The 18,839-nt window shown below is 50.8% G+C and overlaps 1 protein-coding gene across 16 annotated transcripts in view; it reads left to right on the top strand.

Moving 5' to 3' along the window:
- Positions 1 to 18,839, top strand: part of LOC119519642 (E1A-binding protein p400-like) — a 163,289-nt gene that overhangs the window by 133,213 nt on the left and 11,237 nt on the right. For all 16 annotated transcript variants that reach the window (XM_037817411.1, XM_037817407.1, XM_037817406.1 and 13 more), the window contains 9 exons: positions 2,627 to 2,763; positions 2,901 to 2,957; positions 6,267 to 6,345; positions 6,511 to 6,798; positions 8,047 to 8,092; positions 8,175 to 8,284; positions 15,541 to 15,748; positions 15,889 to 16,055; positions 17,760 to 17,978. In XM_037817411.1, the coding sequence (XP_037673339.1) occupies positions 2,627 to 2,763; positions 2,901 to 2,957; positions 6,267 to 6,345; positions 6,511 to 6,798; positions 8,047 to 8,092; positions 8,175 to 8,284; positions 15,541 to 15,748; positions 15,889 to 16,055; positions 17,760 to 17,978 (1,311 nt within the window). The remainder of the gene's footprint in view (positions 1 to 2,626; positions 2,764 to 2,900; positions 2,958 to 6,266; positions 6,346 to 6,510; positions 6,799 to 8,046; positions 8,093 to 8,174; positions 8,285 to 15,540; positions 15,749 to 15,888; positions 16,056 to 17,759; positions 17,979 to 18,839) is intronic.

Raw genomic sequence — 18,839 nt, 5'->3', positions numbered from 1 at the left:
AGCGGCAGAAGGCCCGAGCACACCCGCTGCGCCTGACATCCTGGTCTCAGCTGCCTGTGGGCAGGAGTGTGTGTCTTCGGGGGCGTTGTGTGGGTTGTGCTGAGGATGAGGCTGTAGTGGTGTCGAGCCTGGCACGTGCCTGAAGAACGGCACAGACGTTGCTGTCGCAGCTGGTCGTGTGAGTGTGAGTGTGAGCGGCAGTCCTGACACCAGACACAGCATCCAACACCGAGCTTCTGCGCTGCCCTTGTCATTTGGAGGGTACTGGGTAGCATTTGGTGGCTCCAAAGATGCTCCAAGTAGTTGATCGTTATCTTTTTTTTTTTTTTTTTAAGTCAAGTATTGGATGGATAAAAGAGAAGGTAAAGTTTGCTTTGTCTCAGGTACAAGCGTATTTAATGTAACGTACACTAGTGTATCCTCAGCTGTTTTGTGGCTGTGATTTCACTGAATTACTAGGTTCCTGGCAGTGCTTTGGCAAACCCTGTTTACTTTCTATTTGAGGGCTAACTACAAGTATCGAAGATGCTGATTTACTCATAGGGCAGCTTTTTTTAAAATGCAATTTTATTGAGATACAGTCATACACCATATAATCCATTCCAAAGTATATAATCATTGGCACACAGTATCATCATCAACTGATAGTGAGGAATCAAGTTTAGAACATTTTCATTCCTTCAAAATAAAAAAGTAAAAAAACATCCAAAACATCCCATATCCCTTATCTCCCCTCCCATTATATATATATATATATGTATGTATATATATGTCTTGATTTTATTTCTCATCTGCCCATACACTGGGTAAAGGGAGTGTCAGTCACAAGGTTTTCACAATTATACGGTCACATGATTAAAGCTGTATAGTTATACAATTATCATCAAGCGTCAAGTCTACTGGCTTACAGTTCAACAGATTCAGTTATTTCCTTCTACCTATTCTAATACACTAGAAACTAAAAAGTAATATCTATATAATACATAAGATTAACTTCCAGAGTGACCTCTCAACTCTGTTTGGAATCTCTCAGCCACGGAAACTTTACTTTGTTTCATTTCTCTTCCCCCATTTGATCAAGATTTTCTCAATCCCACAATGCCAGGTCCAGGCTCATCCCTGGGAGTCATGTCCCACATTACAGGGAGATTTACACCCCTGGGAGTTGTGTCCCACGTAGCGGGGAGGGCAGTGAGTTCACCCGCCGAGTGGGCTTGGAGAGAGAGAGAGGCCACATCTGAGCAACAAAGAGGCTCTCCGGGGTGACTCTTAGGGATAGGGAAGGTTTTGATTTAAGAAACCAGCTCTGGTTTATAGCCTGACCGGAAGAACCTGTCAGTACCGATAAGTGTCAGTTGAACCAACAATTACAAACGCAGGCTTGCTCTTTGCCTTTCTTTCTTCTGAGTGGAGGCCCGGCTTGCGGCTGCTTGCTGAGCCACGCGGATGGCAGAGCAAGTGGGCGCAGCGACCGGAGGCCACGCCTCGACCCCTGGCACTGCCCTCCTCCCACCTGCTTGGCACCGAGGGGTGGGAATGGAATGACTCACGCTCGGTCAGGGCACACAGGAGTTTCTTCACTGTGCAGATGGTGGTGTCCCCCTTTGACCTTGGCTTAATTGACTCTAGTGTCTTGTGTGATGAACCTGGCCTTCCTCTTGCTTTCCCTTGTCTAATTTAGTACGATATGGGGATGCTTACGTGGATGGCACTGGACATGGAATGGCACGAGGTACTTTCAGTCTGACACACTGGCTTTCTCGTTCTATTCTGATCGTCCTTGAATCTGCCCTCCTCAATTTAAGGCATTCGTTTAGCAGTAGACTCGCCACACACATACGTGTACGTGCCTATGTGCACACATGTTGCTCTCTTACAGCGTAGTGTCGGATTATTGGTTTTTCTCCCGGCAGACTATATTTGTTTCCCAAGTACAGGAATGAGTAAACTTTAGAGAGGCAAGGAGGAGAGGAGCCTGAGCTAGGAATTAAGGGCCTGCTCCTGTCTTGACTCCGTCACTACTTAGCTCTGCGGCCTTGCACAGAGCGCATCCCTGGACTGCTTCTTCCCCTCATGCAAAGGGGCAGCCCTGAAATTGTTCAGCATGTTAGGGTGTCTTGGGAGCAAGGAGGTCATGATTAAGCAGAGCTTTGTTTAGCTGTAGGATTTGTAAAGGAACAATTAGCCAAGCACAAATAATGCTGAACCTCCTCCCAAAGATGTGCGTTTCGAGGTCCTTGCAGGTGCGTCGCCCTGACGGTCTGCTGGGTGGCAGTGGGGTGCCGTGGCCCTGGGAAGGAGGCCAGCAAGGGCAGGCCTGCCTCTGTGTGGGCCTGGGCACCGTGCCGGGCCCTGCTGCCGCTGTGGATGACAGTGGGGCTTCGCCTCTGCGGCTGGTCTGGCTCCCCTGGGGTGGTGCGGGTGGAGGCGTTGTCGGCAGGCAGCGAGCGAGGGCCGCCGCGTGGCCGCCGCCGCCGGGTCTGCGTCAGGTCTCAGAACCCAGCGCCTGGGAAAGGGGAACTTGTGTTCCACCAAGGAGAGTGTAACCCCAGGCTCCCAGTCCGTAAACCTGCTCCCCGGGCGACTGCCTGTCGGTGCCGATCGTCTGTCGTTGACTGTGTTTCAGAGTAAGAACAGCCGTCCTCTCCGCACCGGCCAGATCTACGCCCAGGACGAGAGCGCCACGCACACCCAGCTGTTCACCAGCCACTTCGAACTCATGAAGATGACTGCGGGCAAGAGGAGCCCCCCAATAAAACCTCTGTGTGTTTCTTAAATTATTAATTTGCTAATTGTGAATAAGTAAAACCGTTTGAAGCTTAATTTTTAGTATTTGTCTCATTGTCTCTGTTACATTTTTCCTTTGTTTGGTAACTATTGTCTCATTTTCTGTACTGCAGGCTTGGCATGAATCCCTTTCAGAAAAACCCCAAGCATGCCTCCGTGTTGGCAGAAAGGTATTTCTGTGTTCGTGATGTGTTTTTTACTCCTTGAGATGATTTCATTTCACTGCTCACCTAAGTTCACTAAGTGTAGTGGATGATTGTGCAGCTGGTCTGCTCCAGCACCGGCTGGAGGGTGGCATGGGGGTCAGCGTGAGGGCAGGGTCAGCTCTGGCCTTAGCCAGCTGGACACCAAGACCCACGGCTCTGCCCATGTGGCCTGCTTGGTCGGGGTGAGGACTGGACGAGCCGCCTGTGGGGAGCGCCGGCCCCGGCGGCAGTGCCTGGCGCACACAGGGGCGCTCAGGGTGGTGTATGGGTGTGAAGATGGGTTTCGTTCCTGCTTATGATCTGGTGGAAGATGTGTAAACAGCGTGGCGAGTGCAGCGGAGGGAGAGTGCAGGGCTCTGGGAACAGTGGGGCAGCTTCACCCTCCCTGGACACACCTTGCTCCAACCTGTCAAATCCTCTTGCCTCAGCCCCAAAATACGTCCCGTTTAGGAGTATGCGTTCTTGCTTTGACATGCATCACAGGGAAAGAACAGATGAATTGATGCGTGGGTAGAGGGATCAGTGGATATGATGAGGTAAAATGTCAATTGTGGTATCTGCATGGTGGATATAATGGGTGTTTGCTATAAAATTCCTTCCAGTTTTCTTTATGTTTGACTTTATGCATAATAGACTATTGAGAAAAAGTATGTATTCAGAATACAGCCACCACCTCTGGTTCAAGCCATCATCCTTTTTTTTTTTTTAAGCTATCATCTCTTAAGTGAAGCCTTGTGGTTGCTTCCTTACTAGTTCCTTGCTTGCCTCCTTGTTTTTCTGCAGTTTCTTTCCATTCTAGCAGCCAGAGTGATCCTTTCATTGTGAGTCCGACCATGTTGCTTCTGCCTGCCTGTCTTGCTCTGGGTAGGAGCCAGCCCTGTGGCCTGGCAGAGCTCTGGGCATCGGGCCTCTCTGGCCTGTCCATAGCCCTCCCTTGTGGTCCCTACTTCCAGCCACCCTGGCCTCCTTGGTGGTCCTGGAGGGTGACAGCGGCCTCTCCTCAAGGCTTTGCTTTGGCTGATCACGCTATCCGCAGTGGTCTCCCCCGGACATCTGCAGGGCTTCTCCTCCACCCCGTCCTCCCCAGGCCTTCACTCAGGCGTGAGGCTTCCCCGCGCCACCCTGTCTGAAGTCGCACCCCTGCCCTGCTCCATTTTTCTCAATGGCATGCAGTGTCTTCACTGGATTTGTTTCTTGTCCCCCCACTGCTCTCCTTCCCCCAGAATGTGGTCCTGGACCTGGAGGCACAGGGCAGGTGTGTGATAAACACCTGCGGTTGGGGCCATGCACTGTCTTGCCCCGCTAATATTGGTGACAAGCCACATGCCTGCCCCCATCTGCAAACAGATGGGCACGGTTCCTGTGCTCTTTTCTACCGAGCGGGAGAGACACCTTCAGGCAGTACTTAGGGAACAGCAGACAGTTTCCCGAAGTATGTTAGAGACAAACATAAGGCAGTTCTGGGTTTCACGACATAGGGACCTTCCATAATTGGGGATGAGGCAAGAGAAACTTCTCCAACCAAGTGAGGTTTAAGGTATGTCCTGGAGATGAAGAGAGCTCTGTGGGAAGGCCTTTGCCTGGGTGGAGCTGCAGGTAGGGGAGAGCTGGTGTGGGTCCAAAGCCCCTAAGCAGTGAGTGGAGGGTGTGGGCAGGGGCATGGCATGTTAGGTTTGGTGTCCCAGGGAGCACTCTGGCTACGTGGTGGGAGAGCACTGGACCCGGCAGGATCCGTCCGGCAGGGTCAGGGCACAAGGCGCGGTGTGGGGTAGAGCGGTGGCAGTGGGGGTGCAGCATGTGGAGTGGACGGACACTTGGAGGGCAGAGTCCGCAGGCTGGGGCAGGGAGCAGACTCCCAGGGGCAGCACCAGAGGCCCGTGGGGGGCAGGGGGCCGACAGGTGAGTGGGGAAGGTGCTCCTCTCCATTCCCAGGGGGCCGCGTGGCGTAGGCAGTGGGGAGAGCTGGGATGTCCGTGGAGACGCAGGCGGGGCGTCGCTGAGGCCTTGGCAGCAGCAGGCTCGGGGTGGAGATGAGGCTGGCGTGAGTGGAAGCACGATTGCGGGAAGGGATGCGGAGAGTGCCGGCGGGCACGTGGTGGTGGGCAGCAGTGGCTGGGGGGGCTCGGGCTGCGGCAGCGCTGCGTGGGGCATCGAACGTGGAGAGACCTGGCCGCGTGTGAGTGCTGGTGTGGGGCCCGGCCTCCCGGAGGACCCCACCCACTCTATCCGGGCAGAGGGGAGCAGGGCCTGGGTGTGGAGCTCACAGAGAAGTAGAGGTCTCCCTGCCCGCAGAAGTTGGGGGCTGGCCCTCTGTTGGAGAGAGGCAGCTGAGAGGCGTCTGTCTAGGAGACGGAGCACCAAGGACCTGCTGGGCATGGGGTGGGGCTTCCGCTCCAGGGGTGGCTGGCGAGTGCTGGGGCTGAGGAAGCTTAGGGCTTTCACAGGAGGATTCTGGCTGGATGAGGGAAGGAAGGAAGGGCTGAATGGTTTGGATGTTTGCTGAGCTTAGAGACAGTGGGATGATCATACCTGAGCAGGTGACCTGTGAGCTGGGGTGAGCGTGCTAGCAGGGGTCGGGCAGGACTCAGGCAGGTAGGGAGGAATCGCAGGTTGACTGGGAGCAGGTGTGCGGAAGCCGTGGGTGGGCCTAGATGGGGGTGCCCCAACAGGAGCAGGGGTTCAGCAGAAGGGGAAGAGGTGGTGTAGAGCCGCTGGGCCTGGGGGGCCCACCCACCACCCGACCTGGAGATGGCACACTGGGGCGAGGCAGCCGGCCGTGGGAGGAGTGCTCAGGGTGAAGGGGTGTCCACCAAGCCACGCGCTCGGAGCTCACCAGGTGTGCTGGACAGAGGGATCGGGTCATCAGCTGTAAGTTGAGGGTGCTCCTTGCGCTGCACTGAACAGCTTTCTTGCCAGAAGTCATTCCGGGCACTTCACATTCCCAGGCTGCACGTCCTGGTGCTGCTGGAGTGTGCAAGCCCCAGCCCTGTCTGCCAAGGATGCACTCGGAAGGAGGGGCGAGAGGGGGCTGACCTTGAGCTGACCCTGTGCAGCTTCACTCCTCTTTCCCAGGCCTCCGTCAGGGACACACCATCTCCCATCCTGAAGACAACTCGTGGGCTCCACAGTCGGGCCAAGGCCACCTGTGCCCTGCGAGGACCTGGAACGCTGACCCAGCACCTAGTGCTTGAGAAGGGGGCTCTGGGTTTCTAGAATCTGGGACTGTTCTGGAGCGTGCATATTTACTTTTCATGTTTTGCTTCTCTCTCTCAGTGGAATCAACTACGACAAGCCCCTGCCTCCTATTCAGGTTGCATCTCTTCGTGCAGAACGAATCGCGAAGGAGAAAAAGGTGTGGAATCTTGGGCAACTTGGCCCTTTTGTTTGTGCTGGGAAAAACTTTAAATCTTAGTTGGTTGCAACTCATCTGTGAGTAAGGCTGAATTGCAGTGTCCGTGAGGGTGGAGCTGTCCTGTTCCTCACGGCCCTGTCCTTCCTTCCTTCCTGCCGGTGTTAGGCTCTGGCTGACCAGCAGAAGGCCCAGCAGCCCACCGTGGCAGCGCCTCCCCAGCAGCAGCAGCAGCAGCAGCCACCGCAGCAGCAGCCACCGCCGCCACCACCGCCGCTGCCGCAGCCCCAGCCGGCAGCCAGCCAGCAGCCAGCAGGACAGCCGGCCCTAGCCCCGCAGACCCAGGCCCAGCCCCAGCCCCAGGCCCAGGCCCAGGCCCAGCCCCAGGCCCAGGCCGCACAGCCCCAGCCGAAGGTGCAGCCTGCGATAACCACGGTGGGCAGCGCAGCCGTGCTGGTAAGAGGGGCGTCTGTCCCGGGAGGCGGGGGCTCCTCTCAGGGCAGCTGCCCATGGTGAGGGCACCATCACACTGCATGTGGTCAGAGTGCGTTTTGTTACAGTGACTCCTTGTTGGAATTTCTGTCATATTTCCTCTTTCTTTGAGGAAACGAGAAAGGCTGCGTTGTTTCCCGGCAGTCTGTGTCTTCACCCACACCCTGCCATCTCGGTCCTCCAGGCCTTTCACGGGCTTATTATTTTTGTGCATAATTTGGGAGGTTGAGGCAGTGCTTCTTAGTGGAGGTTGATTGAAAAGTTTGGAATTAGAAAGATTTTATGAAACGTAACCATGAAGAAGCCACCTTCTTTTCTTCCTTCGTATGCACAGAGCAGATACTTGGTGATGATATGCAACAGGCGCCAAAATAAGCATTCTTCTCCTGACCCTGTCCTCCTTTTCCTTAAAATACGCCCCCATATGCTTATGCACGTCTTAAATCTCGTTTACATCTGTTAAAGAAAGTTGCAAATTATGCAAAAAGCCTAAGGAAAAGGAAGGCAGAGTGATGATCCTGCAAACCCTGAGGTCACCAGTTCTCTGCTGGTGTACTCTTTTGCTGTGTCCGTTTCTGTTGGACACAAACTGAAATTATGTGAGGATCTCTTAGGGTTCGATTGGTGAAACTCTGTTACTTTGCACTGTCAAAAAGGTCCAAAATTAATGATTGTGCAGAACCATTTCCTCAGTTGTTTTTGTAAGAATTCTGTTTGTGGTAGTGGGATCCTTGTTCATTCAAAAAGTGTGTTTATTGCACACCTGTTGCTGGAAGGGCTCTGGTGGTGGGAGAATCAGGCAAGGCCGCTGCTCTCCTGGAGCTGGTGTGCCCGTGGAGAGACAGGCAGCCAGCGAGGCCTGGCCGTCCAGGTGTCAACAGAAGGAAATGGGGTGTTGCAGCAGGGGCTGGGTGGCTGGGAGGGGCCTTCAGAGGGCGTTTAGCTCAGGCCTGCTGAGGAGTGAGTCATGAGAGAAGGGCTCACAGCCACTGCGGAGGCCCTGGGGACTCAGCCATTGTGAGGTTCAGCAGGGCCGGCATGGCTCGGGCTGCAGGACGGCGGGACAGAGTGGTGCCACACAAGGCTGGGGGTGGCCTTGTAACCATGGTCAAGAGTTGGGATGCGATCCTCCGTGAAGTGGGAAGCCTTTCAAGGGTGCCAGCAGGGAGAGCTTGACAAACACCATTCACGTGAATCTTCTTTCTGGAACAGGCAGGAGCCATTAAAACCTCGGTCACTGGGACAAGCCTTCCGACGGGTAAGAAGAGTGCAAGTGCTCTGCAATAAGAAACCTGTTTCTGTCCTGGCCCTCTTGCCTGACAGACGTGTCTCCTCTGCAGGCTCTGTGGGCGGCAACGTCATCGTGAACACTATAGCAGGTGTCCCTGCTGCCACCTTCCAGTCCATCAACAAGCGTCTGGCCGCGCCAGTGGCGCCTGGGGCTTTAACCGTGAGTTCGTAAACGAATGCTCCTGCGGAAATTGTCCTTATAATACTCTGCTGGTGAAAAAATAACTGCTAGTATAGTTTAAACTTCATAAAATAATTAAGTAGCTGATCAATATGGTGGTTTCAGAAACATTCAGACATTTGGAGGATGTTTCTGTTTTGTACTTTTTGATGAAGTGAAAAAATGAGTTCCTTGTGTATTTGTCTTGAAACATTTCCTCCAGGGAACAACTTTCAGAGAAGAGGGAGGTGGGCTGAGAGGCTGCATCTTCATTTGTCGAGGTGCCCACCATGTGCCCATCCCTGCTGCGTGTGGGGCCAGAGGACAGAGAAGGGTCGCTCGTGGGGGTGGGGGATTGTCGGGGGGAGGCTTGGCATTGTGCGCGTGCTGGCGTGTCGCCAGGAGGGGGCACGGGAGAGGGCACAGCCAGGTGCTGTGCGAGGTCTCCAGCCTCCCTGTGGGGCAGGTGAGGGCCACACCTGGTAGAGGGGAAGAACCGGGCACACCTGCAGACACGTGGAGCCCTGAGCACAGGGTCGAGGTGGAAATTGGGGACTTACTCAAAATGCACATTCTAGCATCAGACCACCTGCTTTTCCTCAGTATTTCACCAAAAAAATTAATATTGACATTACATTTTTAAAATTAAGTTTTGAGTTTTGAATTTATATTCCCATTTTCAATTTAGACACAGACCTAAAGGGATTATACTCTGAACAAGAAGGTACGATGTTTTAAAATCGGTAGTGCTCCAAACTGTAACGAGATGCCATGTCACACCCAGTAGGAAGGCTATACATTTTTCTTTTTTTTTTTTAAAGGGAAACTAACATGTTGATAAGGATGTGGATAAATTAGAATCCTCATGCATTGCTGGTAGGAATGTGAAATAGTGCAGCCAGTGTGGAACATTTTGTGATTCCTCAAAAAGTTAAACTTAGAAGTACCATGTGACATAGCAGTTCCACTCCTAGGTATCTAAAAGAATTGAACACAGGGGCTCAAACAGATATATGGACACACGTGTCCATAGCAGCATAATTCATAAGAGCCAAAAGGCAGACACAGCCCAGATGTCGTTTGGCAGATGAACACAGGAGCAAGTTGCGGTTCCTCTGTGGGATGGAGTATCGCTCGGCCACAGAAAGGAATGAAGTTCTGATACATGCCCCAGTGTGGATGAACCTTGGAAACATACGCAAAGTGAAAGAAGCCAGGCAGAAATGCTCACATATGGTTCCATTGATGTGAAACACCCAGTATAGTTAAATCTCTCGAGTCAGATGCAGATTGTTGTTGCCCTTAGCTGGGGGAAGGCGGGTAAGGGGAGCAGCTGCTGGCTGAGTACACAACACCATGAGTGTACGAAATGCCATTGAATTGTTCACTTTAAAATCATTAATTTTATGTTACGTGAGTTTCACCTTGTTACGGTTTGCTAAAGCTACCGAAATGCAATATATCAGAAACGGATTGGGTTTTACAATGGGGGTTTATTAGTTCTCAGATTTGCAGTTCTGAAGCCATAAAAGTGTCCAGACTAAGGCATCAACAAGAGGATACCTTCACTGAAGAAAGGCTGATGGTGTCAGCTGGGAAGGCATGGGGCTGGCGTTTGCTGGTCCTTTGTTCCCCGGGTAGCATTGCTTTCAGCTTCTGATTCTAGTGTCTTTCTTCTTAAGTATCTGTGGGTTCTCCCTCAGCTTCTTCAGGGCAGACTCTGGGCTTCATCTCTTAGCTTAGCATCTTCAAATGTCTTTCTGTCTGCATCTCCAAGCTTCGGGGTCTCTGTTGGCTCTGAGCTGTCCCAAGGACTCCAGTAAACTAATCGAGACCCACCGTGAATGGGCGGGGTCACATCTCCATGGAAATAATCTAATCAAGAGGTCCCACCCACAGTTGGGTGGGTCATATATCTATGGAAATGACCTAATCAAAAGATCCCTCCCATGATAGGTCTGCCCCACCCCCCATTCACACCTGTACACACCTCAGTAAAGGTAAAACCAGTAGTGCCTTGGCAGGTATACGAATGTCCTGGGTTTTGAAAATTGTCTTTCCTGACGATGTTCTTGCTGTAGTAAGCCAGACAGTGTGGTATAGGCAGAAGTTAGACATGGAGCAATGGAGGAAGATGGAGTCCAAACACAGATCCACATAAGAATGGCCAATTGATTCTCCTTAAAGGGGCCAGCAGCATTCAGGGGAGAACGGGGTAGTCTTTCCAACAAAGGTGCTTGAGCAATTGGACAGCCATATGAGAAACAATAAACCTTGATGCATTCCTTAATACCGCTCATAAAAAGTCTCTCAAAGTGCATCATTGACCTAAATGTAAAACCCAAAACTATAAAACTTCTAGAAGAAAACATAGGAAAAAATCTTTGCTACCTTTGGTTAGACAAAAGATTTCTTAGGACACAAAAAGCATGTGAATTACAAAAGAAAAACATAAACTAGATGTCATCAAAATTAAGCTCTTTGAAAAATATTAAGAAAATGAGAAAAGCAGAGATTGGGAGAAAATATTTGTAAAATTCGTGAGATTGAAGGACTGGTGTTCAGAATATATAAAGATCTCTCTCTAACTCAGTAAGAAGACAACTTTTAAAAATGGACGAAAGATTTCGAAAGTCACTTCACCAAAGAGGATTTATGGGTTGCAAATAAATACTTGAAAAGATGTTCAGCAACATTAGTCGGGAGCTGTGTGTGGGAACCATGGCGATGCACTGGCTTTCAAAGGAAACAAACCCGGCAGCTCCATACACTGATGAGGAGGCCGAATGCCAACCAATGCCTGGAGTGCGTGCATATTGCTGATGGGAAGGCAAAATCTCACTGCTACTTTGGAAAGCAGTTTAGCTCCTTCTTATGAAATTGAGCATAGGTTTGTCATGCAGCCTAGTAATCCCAATCAAAAGTATTTCTCCAAGAGAAATTAAAACTATGTCTACGCAAAAACTTGTGTAAGAATGTTTATAGTGGCTTTTTTCATATTCGCCAAAAAATAGAAACAATCCAATGAATGGTGAATGGTAATGGTGAGTGGTAAACAGACTGTGGCACAGCCGTGCAGTGGGATGTGGTCCCGCAGTAGGAAAAGGGGCCGTGACCCATGCTGCGGCTGGCGGGACCCTCGGAGCATCCTGCTAAGGCTGCACAAACTGTGTGACTCCGTTTAGTGACGTTACGAAAAAGGCAAAGCTATAGGACAGAAAACATACAGGTGGTTGCCAAGTGCTTGAGGTGGGGAAGGAGTTTGACAAAAGAGAGGCATGTGAGAACTTTTATGGATGATGGAATCTTCTGTATCTTGATTCTAGTGATGGCTACGTAACTATAGGTATTTGTCTAAATATGTAGAACGGTCTGCCTAAGAAGGGTGGCTTTTTCTCTATATATGTTATAACTCAATAAATCTCACTTAAAAAAATAAAACACTCTTATAAGCAATAGAGTATATATTAGAGCAGTTTTTCTAGTATGTTACTAAGGATTGTTTCGTTTATTTTTCTTTCTTCCTTGCAATAAGCCACTTTAGGCTAAGTCATTTCAGTCAATAGCAGCAGCTTTTAGTGGAGCTTGTGGCATTGGATTTGTTCTGTATGCTAATATTCCTATGAGGGTAGGAAACCAAAATCAGTGTGTTTGATGTTTTATTTTGAGAAGGCCTTGTTTCACTGTGTGATATATTTAAAGTAAAGTAATTTATTCACTACGTATTTTTTTGGCAGGTCCTATGACAAGATACCCTTTTGGGTGTGGTGGGGATAGAAGTAGGAACAAGGCCCTGGGTGAGCTTTCTCTTGTGATCCTGCAGCTGGAGCATAAAAATTTGTGAAGAAGGCACAGATAGCAGCTGTGGGGATGTGGAGGGTTTTACTTGGGAAAGTCATGGAAGGATTTCTGGAGAAGGTAGTATTGGGTTTCGAAAGAGTAGGAAGTATGTCATCCTCAAAAAAGAGCAAATAATATGAGCCAAGGTTCAGAGGTGGGAAAATGAATGGCAGATCCTTTCTATGTCCCTTTCAACGGAGAAGTGGTGGGAAAGGCCCCTCCGTCACCCTTCAGGGCGCTTTTGCCTCGTGGCCACAGCGGGCTGGGCACCCCGAGGCACTGAGGCTGGGTCACGGTGAGGTTCACACACGGCGCTGAGGAGCATAGGGTTTCCTCGTCAGGCCGCGGGCGCCCTTGACACTCCACAAGCTGCGCTGCATTCTTGGAAAGTTCATCTGATGTTACATATGTAGAATTGACTAGAGCAGAAAAGGCCAGGGAGAAAACATTCTGTATTCCAGTAAAGGACTTCTGTTTCTGGTCATGAGGTGTTACGTTATTTATACCACACTCTTAATGAAAAGATGTAAAACTACTGGATAAACATTTAAAAGATCTTAAAAGCTTCTAGGAGCTGACAAAAGAATTAAGTAATTATCAGGCTGAAGTATAAGGGAAAGAAGAAACCCAAATAGATAAACAGGGTGCGTTGAAGCTACTTTTGCCTTGAAAGTAAATTTCAACTTGTAGGAAAAGGGGGGCAGGCATTCAGGCCCTACGCTTGCCCAGGTTGGAGAGTCTCAAAAGAGACTGTTGACCCCAAACAGCTAAACCCTTAGAATGAGAGTGAGCTGGAAGTAAAACCTACCTTCTGCCCCCTTTCTTCAGCATAGCTGCCTTTGTGCTGAGAAGAGTGGTGAGGGGCAGCTGTTCCTGAGAAGGTGTGATTGTAAGTCAGCTCCATTCTCAGTTTGTAGCTTGAGTCGATGTTGCCTTAAAAGGGTCCCCCAAAAAAGAAACCTGATTGTTAGTGCTTGTGGGTTGCTGACAGAAGCAGATGTAGATTTTTCTGCAGGAATACGTCTTCATCCTGGACCTTTCAGAATCTCCACAAATACTTTTCAAGAACATAGACCAGCCTATAGTCAAAAATAACCAAGCACACCAGGAAACAAGCCCCTGTGGGTAAAAGCCAGCAGAAACAACAGCCAAGAGTCCCACAAAGCCTTGAGATTTAGAATTACTGGGCAGAGATTATAAAATAATTATACCTTCTGTTTTGAGGAAACAAAAGAGAAACTTTTACGTATCTGTTTACAATCAGGAAACTTTATTTAAAAAGAACATAGAGAAATTTTCAAAATGAAAAATATGATTACCAAAATTGAAAAAACCTGATGGATAGACTTGATATTTTACACACAAATAGAGAATTAGTAAATTGGGAGCTGTCAGAAATTACCCAGAAAGCAGCTCGGGAGGGAACAAGTTGGAAATGTGGGAAAGAATGTGAGAGCCGCGGAGGCGGGAGGGCCCGGCACGGTTCCTCAGAGCTCCCAGAGGGGCGGAGAGTGTGGCAGGGGCACTGCACGAGGAGTTGATCCAGAACTGACGGTGACACTGGATCATGCACGCAGAAGGCCCAGCTCATCCCAACCAGGGAAGATAAAAACAGAGGTCCTACCAGCAGCACGGGAGGAGGACAGAGGGCAGCCCTTGCTGTTGGGTGGCGTTACTGGGGCTGGGAGCCGGGGGATGGCGCCACCTTCAAGTTGTAGTGCTTGGTACGCTGTGAAAACATCATGAAGAACAGGGTCAAAATAAAGACATTTGCAAACATAAACGGAGAAAATTCATCATAGCAGACCTTCACTAACTGATGTCCTTGAAATGACGGGTGAACAGAAGGTCCGAGAAACCAGGAGAGGGGCAGAGCAGAGAAGATGATGAGTATTATGGACTAACGCAGATGGAAATTGACTTTTCAAACAATAATAATTTACTGTGGAATTTTAAAAAAAGGTAAACATACACAACAGTGATAACGGGAGGGTCGCAGAGTGACGGACGGAGGGCACAGGTGCTGGTGTGGCCTCAGGCCTCTTCTTGCTTGGAGAGTGTGAAGTGACGGATTAACTTTTGGCTTTGATGTGCATTCATGTTGTAATTGCTAGATGAGTTGCAAAAGAATAAAACTGGAGTATATAACCTCCAAGCTAGGCAGGGAGGGATCATAAGGGGATGAGAAAAAAATAATCTGAAAAGAAGGCAAGAAAGCAGATTGAAAGAAACATGCAATAGCTAGGCCACACAGGAGGCACAGGGCAGCGTGCTAGACGCAAGTCTGAACTACCAATATCGAAATGTAAGAAGACAAAACTATCCTGAATAGCAGTGGATTTGGAACCACAGGGGCTGGCGGAGGTGAGTCATGTACTGGACGGAGAGGCCCCAGGTGGCTCACCTGCGAAGCTGTCGGCTCCGAGGCGGAGCAGCTGCAGTGAGGACCCTGCAGGGCCACAGCTTCTGCACGAGATGCGGGATGCCGGGGGAGACTCGGGGCTGTGCTCTGCGTGTTTTGGGGACAGGCACAAATATCTGAAGTCCAGAGTTTGTTCCTGAGACCACTAGAGAGACGGCCAGGGGAGCCTGCTCAGAAAAGGAATGGGCTGTTGCAGCTGAAGCTGAGCTCTCTCTTCCTGCCTTCCCGTGCTCAGTTGGGTCTGCTGGACGACAGCATTGCTTTGCCACTCAGGGCACATGCTGCCAAGCTGTGCTCTCACTTTGTGCAGGTTTGAGTGTATTGTGTCCCCCAAATGCCATTATCTTTGTGGTTTTGTGTGGGGCAGGCGTTTTGGTGATGGTTGGATTTGCTTGGAATATGCCCCACCCAGCTGTGGGCAATGATTCTGATGAGATGTTCCCATGGAGGTGTGGCTCCGCCCATTCAGGGTGGGCCTTGATCAGTGGAGCCATATAATGAGCTGACTCGGGGGGAGGAAAGAGAGTGCAGCTGGGAGTGATGTTTTGAACAGGAGCAAGCTTGCTAGAGAGGAACGTCCTGGGAGAAGGCTGTTTTGAGGCCGGAGCTTTGGAGCAGACGCCAGCTGCCTTCCCAGCTAACAGAGGTTTTCCGGACGCCGTTGGCCATCCTCTGGTGAAGGTACCCGATTGCTGATGTGTTACCTTGGACGCTTTGTGGCCTTAAGACTGTAACTGTGTAGCGAAATAAACCCCTGTTTTATAAAAGCCAGTCCATCTCTGGTGTTTTGCATTCTGCAGCATTAGCAGACTAGGACACACGTGTATCCCGAAACAGAAATTCTCAGTACTTCTGTGTCCACCAGAAGGCCTCGGTTTAAGATACATTAAACTTCCTGGGGTTTTAGAGCTTGCTGTACTTTTCTTTCCTATTAGGGTGTAAAATGCCTTGGAGTATGTGTCACAATCTGATTTCCTCTATTGGCCTTTCCTAGACATCCGGAGGTTCTGCTCCTGCTCAGGTGGTTCACACCCAGCCTCGCGCAGTTGGTTCCCCAGCCGCCGCCGCGCCCGACCTGGTGTCCATGGCAACGACTCAGGGTGTTCGCGCGGCCACTTCTGTGACAGCCTCAGCAGTGGTCACCACCAGCCTGACACCAGTGCAGGCCCCGACACGGTCTTTGGTGACGCAGGTGTCTCAAGGTGAAGGCAGATGTGATTTTTCCCTGTGTCACCCACCTGCTGGTGAAGCGTCCGCGTGTTATCTGAGCACAGACGAGCATCTGAGGGAGGGGACATGGCAGTGGCAGTATCCTGATCTAATGGAACAAACTTCTTTACAGCCACGGGGGTCCAGCTTCCTGGGAAGACACTCACACCTGCTCATTTCCAGCTTCTCAGGCAGCAGCAGCAGCAGCAGCAGCAGCAAAGCTCTCAGGTGCAGGGTCCGCAGATCCAGGGCCAGGCCCAGCCCCCGGCACAGATCAAGGCCGTTGGGAAGCTTACCCCGGTGAGCGTCTTGCAGACCATAAACGTGCATCGTAGGAGGGGTCGGCATGGTGTTTGATGCACTGTTAAGTAAAGAAATTCAGTGTCCATTTTGCAGTAATTTAGCATTTTCTTTATGTAGAAGTGTATTTTTGTTGTCTTTAAATAAAGCTTACAAAGGGCCCTTTCACAATCATACTTTAAAAAAAAACGATCTACAGCCTCTAGCTATCATTCTGGAGACCTTAATTCCTGGTTTCTACATTTATCTCCTCAACGTTCTTGTGCTGTGCACACAGCAGCTTGGGCTCCAGAAGAGACCGGAAGGCCATTTGGCCCCACTCTTGACCAGAGAAAATGCTGGGTAAAGACCTGTCAACAGTCTCAGAGGCCTGGTGGTGGGCACCTGGTCTTGAAGGGACTGTTCATTTGCAGGATTGTTTCCTGAGTGCAGGACCAACAGACTGACCTGCCAGTGTGGGAGGCACCCCTGCTGTTATTTCCTCTCCCAGGGTGCTGCTGTGCCCCCAGGACGGCACTTGGGGTCTGCTCGTTAACATTTCAGAGGAAGAGCAGTCCGTGAGAGGTGGCCACAGCCACTCGCCGAGCCTGGGTGCTTCGTCGCGGTGACTGGAGAAAGGCAGGGGCTCGAAAGTGTGTCCACCTCTCTGTTCACGGGTCACGCTGCACCTGGGTGCCTCCTGGCACGGGGCCGCCTCATTCCCTCTGGGCGGTGGTGAGCTGGAGCAGGACCTACTCAGGGCCGCCTGCCAGGCAGCTGCTCAAAATTAAAGTAGTTAGAGCAAAACAAAATCAGACACTGAGCTTGTCAGTCGCACCAGCCGCATTTCAGGGGCTTGACAGTCACATGTGGCTGTGGCTGCTCTCCTGGGCAGTGCAGTCCTGAGTCTTCTGTCGTCCTGGGGAAGTCTGTCGGGCAGGGCTCGGGCAGAGCATGTGCACCCAGGACCCGTGCCCAGCAGAGGCAGAACTGTCCAGTGGGCAGAGCGAGTCCCTGACCCCCATCCCCGTACACGTGTGCACACACACACGTGTGCACCATGCAAAGCTACTTTTCCTTCTCCTCTTCCCTGTTCCTTTGTAGGCCACCTTTAAGACAGCAGGGCCTTCACTGCCGCTTCTCAACGCATGCCAGCTGCAGGAGCTCCCCTCACCCACTCCTCGGCTTGTTGGCTCCCCTGCCAATAGGCTAACTTCAAAGTCATTTCCAACACATTCAGAGAGGTCTGAGAGCCTTGCAATTCAGTGTAAACTCTCTAAAAAAAATAATAATAGAATTATTTTGTGAATTAGTGGCTTGATATCTCGATATTTTGATTAGTTTTAAAGACATAGAATTTATTTATTAAATGATTTGGAGATGATTGGAATGAAAAATTGGATGGTGATGTCCGTCTTATAATAAATGGTAGAATTTCAGGAAGTGCCATGATATGAAGACTTAAAGTTGGATGACGCTACAGGTTTAAAGGACTCGAGTGTGTGAGAGAGGAGCCTAGACCTTTTACTGTGAATGTGCTAATCCCTCCAAATCATTGTTCTGGTTTTCAAAAAATGAATGTTTCAGAGATGTTGGAAAGGGCGTGGAGGGTGACACGCATACTACAAGTTGGCACCTGTTTACTTTGCATTTAATGGAAACGATTTTATGTGAATAATGGAATACGATTAATGTTGATGAGAAGACATTTCATTTGGGTTTTAGGAACACCTTATCAAAATGCAGAAGCAGAAACTGCAGCTGCCTCAGCAAGCCCCGCCGCCGCAGGCTCAGCCGGGACCCCCGCCGCCGACCCCCCAAGTTCAGGTGCAGCCCCCCCAGCCCCCGCAGCAGCAGAGCCCCCAGCTCACCACGGTCACAGCCCCCAGGCCTGGAGCCCTGCTCACTGGCACCACTGTCGCCAACCTCCAGGTGGCCCGGCTCGTAAGTTCCAGTTTATACATTTGTTTTTCAAAAGCAACATCATTTTAAATTGTAATTGAACTATTACTATTTGTTCGGGCCTCGGTTAGGTATTATAACCAACTTACCAGTGAAGTCCAATAAAATGCAGCCCGTGTGAATCATTTAAATAATAATACACCCCTCAGTTTATTAAGTGAAACAGAGCTTTTCATGGACAGAACCATTCAGGGAGAGTCTTGGAGGGAGGTGGAGACGAGCAGGACCACGAAGGGAGGGTGAGAGTCACATGGGGCGCCTGAGTGACACCAGCAGTGTCACGGGGTTGTGAGGTAGAGTTGCAGAGGCTCCTGGTCACGTCTGGGGGCGGCCACTGGGGCTGGAGTCGGGTCCGTGAAGCAGGAAAAGCAGGTTCCGAGACGATTGTGCGCAGGGGGCGGTGGGGGCCTGTGGGGCTCGTTGTGGGGAGCAGCCGTGGCAAGGCCAAGTGGGCTTGAGGGAGACTGATTGCATCCAGCAGGCCGAGGGAGGGTCTTCTGTGCGCCTGGCACTGTCCCTGCAAAGCCTCAGGCCCCATGGGCTCTGCCTGCTCCCTCCCCGCAGCTGGTGCTCACCAGCTCTCCTGAGCAGGTGCGGGGCCTACCCCAGAGAGCTAGGACGTGGGCAGTGGGCTCGGGCTCTCCAGCACAGGTGCCCCCTGGCCGGGCTGGCCTGCCTGGCCTGCCCCAGTGGAAGAAAGAGATGGAGATAAAAACTTAACCAAAGAAGGGTGATTTCACCAGTTCCCCAAAGTGCAGTTAGAGCTGGAGGAGCGGGGCCCTCTGGAAGGGCCAGCGTGTGGGGGCGCATCGTTCCCTGCGTGATTTGTCATGCAATTGTGGG

This window comes from Choloepus didactylus, chromosome 23, assembly GCF_015220235.1.
Source record: "Choloepus didactylus isolate mChoDid1 chromosome 23, mChoDid1.pri, whole genome shotgun sequence".
NCBI classification, from domain to species: domain Eukaryota; kingdom Metazoa; phylum Chordata; class Mammalia; order Pilosa; family Megalonychidae; genus Choloepus; species Choloepus didactylus.
The sequence above is the reverse complement of the archived record's forward strand: the minus strand, read 5'-3'. Positions and strand labels throughout refer to the sequence as shown.